This window comes from Aptenodytes forsteri, unplaced genomic scaffold (assembly GCF_000699145.1).
Source record: "Aptenodytes forsteri isolate BGI_AS27 unplaced genomic scaffold, ASM69914v1 Scaffold88, whole genome shotgun sequence".
Lineage (NCBI taxonomy): Eukaryota > Metazoa > Chordata > Aves > Sphenisciformes > Spheniscidae > Aptenodytes > Aptenodytes forsteri.
The window spans coordinates 946,615-951,181 of NW_008795948.1; the positions used below are offsets into that span (position 1 = coordinate 946,615).

Sequence of the window (4,567 nt, forward strand, 5' to 3'; positions counted from 1 at the left end):
CACACACACACACACACACACACACACTCACACTCACTCACACTCACACACACGCCCACCCTGCCCACACGCCCAGCCGCCGGGCGAAGCCTCGGCAGCCTCTGGCTCTCCTTTCCTCATTGCAGCCAGGTCTGGGTGCCTCTGCCAAGAGCAAGAGGCTTTTAGGACAAGTACCAGGAATTAATTATATGCCAGTGGGAGATGAAAGCAGTTTAAAAGACTCGCCACCCTACCTTATTAACACAACCCGAGCAATAGAGAGGAAAGCAGACAGCTTTTCCCGATTAGCTCAGGTCTTTTTTTTTTTTTTTTTTTTTTTTTTTTTTTTTTTTTTTTTTTTTTTTTTTTTTTTTTTTTTTTTTTTTTTTTTTTTTTTTTTTTTTTTTTTTTTTTTTTTTTTTTTTTTTTTTTTTTTTTTTTAAGGCATAAGGCCAAACTTGAAGGCATAAGGCCAAACTTGCTGCTATTGGAAGCTGAGGTGACATAATTTAAATTTATCCAGGCTGATAATTTGTCAGATAAGCTTTGTGTCTGGAAACATTAATGTCTGTAAATATATTGCTAATGGTGCAGCACAGCCTTGTAATGAGGTGTGAGAGTTATCTCCCAGGAAAACCAATAATTAGACTTTTAAAATGTATAGGAAACACCATGCCTCTCAACTGGTCGGAATCATTGGCATCCACCACAGTGGTCTGCACCTTTTTAAGTAGTTATGTATCATTCTCATTCTGTACTTGCATAGCCTTTATACAACATATGGTTATTATTTTTAAATCTTGCATAAATCAGTGAGCTGGAAGCCAATGTAACTCTACTGAAGTGCAGCACCTCAGGATTTAGCCTTTCATCTCTAAACTGAAATGGGCTACATCTTTCACTAGTGATTTTTTAAATTATTTCCCACTTCACAGTGTGTTCAAGACATACTTGAAGAGAACTGACTTCTGTCAAGGAAGGTGCACTAGTCTTTGCAAAACCACCCTGGTGAGGGCTTCCTCAAGGTTGCTGCCAAGCTGCCAGCATCTGCAGCCACACCAGTTTACAGAAATCGGCCAGCTTTAGTGCACTGATCTTACACACTCACATATATATAGGCCATTTACAGTCATTGTCATTGCCCTTTTCTTACATGGGTAGGGGGACAGATTGAGGCCAGTGCACAAAAATGACAACGTTTTTTAACCTTTAGGATGACATTTCTTTCAGTGCCCATTTATATGTTGAAAGGGATTGCTGACTGATTGTCTGGATAACTGCATTTTTTTTTCTGCAGTTGAAAGGATTATTACAAATATTAACATTACATCACCGAGTTAAAAGGTTAATTGATCACTGTTCAGTACATTCTGAGTCATTTTCTATTCACTTTTGCCATAATCAGGATATAATTATATTGAGCAAAGTGGATTTTGCCATCTTCTTTCCATCTGAGCATTACCAAGCTCAGCAAATTCCAGCATCGCTACATTTTTCAGGGTGGAGATATTTCTCATAAACTTCTAAAATAAAAGTGACTTCCGTCTTCAGACCCTGCATTTGGCAAATGTAAGATGGTGCATTTTCTATGTGTGGCAAACAGGTATCTCATGTGTCACTAGAGAGAAGACTGAGGGTTGATTTATATAAATGTGTGTGTCAAGGTACAGCTTCTGTCTCAGTCACAAGGACTGAGGTAGTTCAGTGACAGCAAAATAGGAAGTATTTGGGGAGGACATCCTCAAAAGCTCTTTGCCCCAAAGGCAAGACAGTGTCCAGGCAGCACTAGATAAACGGTGGTGGTGGAGGTGAGGTTAGAGGACTTGCTGCCATGCCCGTTTCTCCATTCTTCCCCCATTCTGGTTTTTAGGGGGGTGATGCTGAAGCAATCTCTATGGAGGCAATGTGAGAGATCTCCTCCCCTGTTTTCTTGCTCTTTGGCCTGGTGACTCAGGTTGCGTTGTGAGCTCAGTATTTTCTCCTCACTTCAGAAATCTGAATGAGATTATGATCATTAGCAATATATTCATCTGTTCACTAAGAGCCGACAGATGAATTTAATCTTTTTTGTAAAAGCACCGAAAACAAGAAAATGATACTAAGATGCATTCAGATGGATGTTTCTAAGGCTGACTTGATTTGGCCAGGCCCTTTATCTTATTACAATCTGTGTAATTTTTCTTCTGTTGGCTTCAGCGCGATTATGTTTGGGCCCATAATACATTAAAGGAAAAACATAGCAATACATCTGTTTTCATGACTGAAAGATACCTTACTCTTCTTATTTAGTGTCTTTATAAAAACATCAATCATGTAAATATAAAATTTATACTTCTTGTACTAGGATGATATACAGGATGGGACAAACCTAAGCAACCATGCAGCAAGTGTCATTTATTGTACATTTATATATTTCTCACATTTTGTGTCTGGTACATTTATTTATTCCTCACATTTTGTGTCTTCCTGTTCTCTCTGTTTTGAATTCACTGGAATTTTTTCCAAGCAGCTTCAAACAGAAGTCATCTGGTTTTTAAATGCACTTGCCATAGGAATGATTTCACTTTTATGCATACAAATGGGAAATTTTCCTGTCAGAGTTCAACCACTTGTTGCAATGTTCAGTCGTAGTGGTGGTAAGTCAGCTTTTCTATGCGGAGGGATCGGAACAGCTTCAGAAGTCAACACCCTGCAAGGTGAGAGCTCTGCACTTTGGAAAGAGGCCAAAAGGTTCTTCAAGGCTTGAGGAAGCTTCTCATCTTACGTCTTCAAACAGTGATGTTTTAGGGTACAGAAAAGGGCTATTTTATCTCATGGTATTTTTGTTTTCTTCTGGAATGAATATAGCAAAATAGTATATTCTTGGTCCTGCAAAAGGTTTCACAAAAGTTGTACAGAAAATAAAAACTTCTCACCCTGTTCTTTCCACCTTCCTGGAGAGTTTGCCCACTGCAGATGAGCTGTATGCCAGACATTTGCTGGAATAATCTGATGGTTTGCTCTCACTTCTGTGGAAAAATTGTTTAACTCAGTTGCAGTTTCTGCACCCATGATTAATGCACCCATCTCAACTGAGGTGCTGAGGCCACTAACCAGCCATGAGGCACAGACCAGGAGACAGGTCTGGAGACAGCTGGCTGGTCATATAATGATGATAAAAGTGTTGTCTCCTTCTTTTCTTTGGCCAAACTAGCGGTTAGACAAGTGCACACAGAAAGTTTCACAGGTAAGTAGACGCAGTTGTGCTCCTAAGCATATTATGGGATTGCAAGTGCCACCCAAATCTCTCTGAGATACTGCCGTGTTGTTCTTCATACTACAATGGTCAAACATGAATCCTCTTTGCTTATGTGATAATTCACAGCAGTGGTGTAATGCAGGTTCACTGTTCCGTATCTGAGGGGGTGGATTCAGTGATCTAGACGAGGTTTCTGGTGTCATTTGAGATGATGCATAGTATCCAAAACCTTTACATAGTTTGGCAGATATGACACAGGACCTAGAGGAGACACACAACTTGCAGGAGCAGCAGCCTGATGCCAAGGAGGTTATGCCCAAATGTCTCAAGTGTCACTGGACAGCTGTACTTAGGCAACTGAGTTGAGTGAGCCTGGATGCCCCAAGTCACATATGTCTATCTCAAGCTTGCCATGGGAGAGGGGTAGTCAATTATGTCACCAAGATTTTGACCACTTACCAGCACAACCCTTTAAATTCAGAAAGTAAGCAATAAACTGCAGCATTTTCTTATCTCTGATGTATGGGAGCATTAACATTGAAAACACACTTCTCTCTTTCCATAGAGGGAATGATTGTTGTCTCCCAGTGGCCTTGCTAGGAAAGGTCCCTTTGCCTTTATTGAATCCAAGGAGTAAGTAAGTACAGGGCCCTTCTCCTGCAGGGACCGTGTACTGTAAGAAAATAAGTGTTACTTTAATGTTTCATGAAGCATGAGTTCAGCACTGGGCTCAGTGTGAATATAACACTCAAGTGTTTCCATCTCTCTTTAATGTTTAACAGGTTGATAGAGCTCCTTCCTTTTGTTACCATAAATTACTACTGGGGAATTATAAGCAAGTGCCTCACCTACAGTAAGGCTGCATCAGATCCATTTGTTTACTCACTTTTACGTCAACAGTACAAAAAAGTTCTGATCAACATTGTCAATAGGATACTTAAGAGGGACCTGTATCCATCATCGGGGTACAACAGCTCTCTCGACACTGAAAACGATTACTGCTTGCACAGAACAAACTAACAACATGAAAAACATTCCCCTTTGAGTGAGACAGGTGTTTGCTGCTGCTGGAAAGCTGCCTTTTCCCTCTCATGCTGACAGTGGTGACAGTGTCTCCAGGGTGTGAAAGCTGCATTAATGCGATGCATTTCATTGTGGACTTTCATGAAAGGCTCTTCCCTGGTCTGCAGCCAAGTACAATATATGGCAAAGCCTTGTCCCTGAGTGAATGGAGTAGGCCTGAGGAGTTTAAGAGAGCCTTTGGAGGCTTCAGAGAAGCTTAGAGAGCTTTTAATGTTGCGTTTCTGAAGACTTGGTATGCTTTGGAGCGTCACACATCAGATGTGATAT

General features: G+C 40.6%; 1 protein-coding gene across 1 annotated transcript in view; it reads left to right on the plus strand.

Moving 5' to 3' along the window:
- Nucleotides 1-4,237, plus strand: part of GPR78 (G protein-coupled receptor 78) — a 5,561-nt gene extending 1,324 nt beyond the window's left edge. The window contains exon 3 of the mRNA XM_009285374.1: nucleotides 4,000-4,237. Coding sequence (XP_009283649.1) covers nucleotides 4,000-4,237 — 238 coding nt within the window. The remainder of the gene's footprint in view (nucleotides 1-3,999) is intronic.
- The last annotated feature ends 330 nt before the right edge of the window (nucleotides 4,238-4,567 follow it).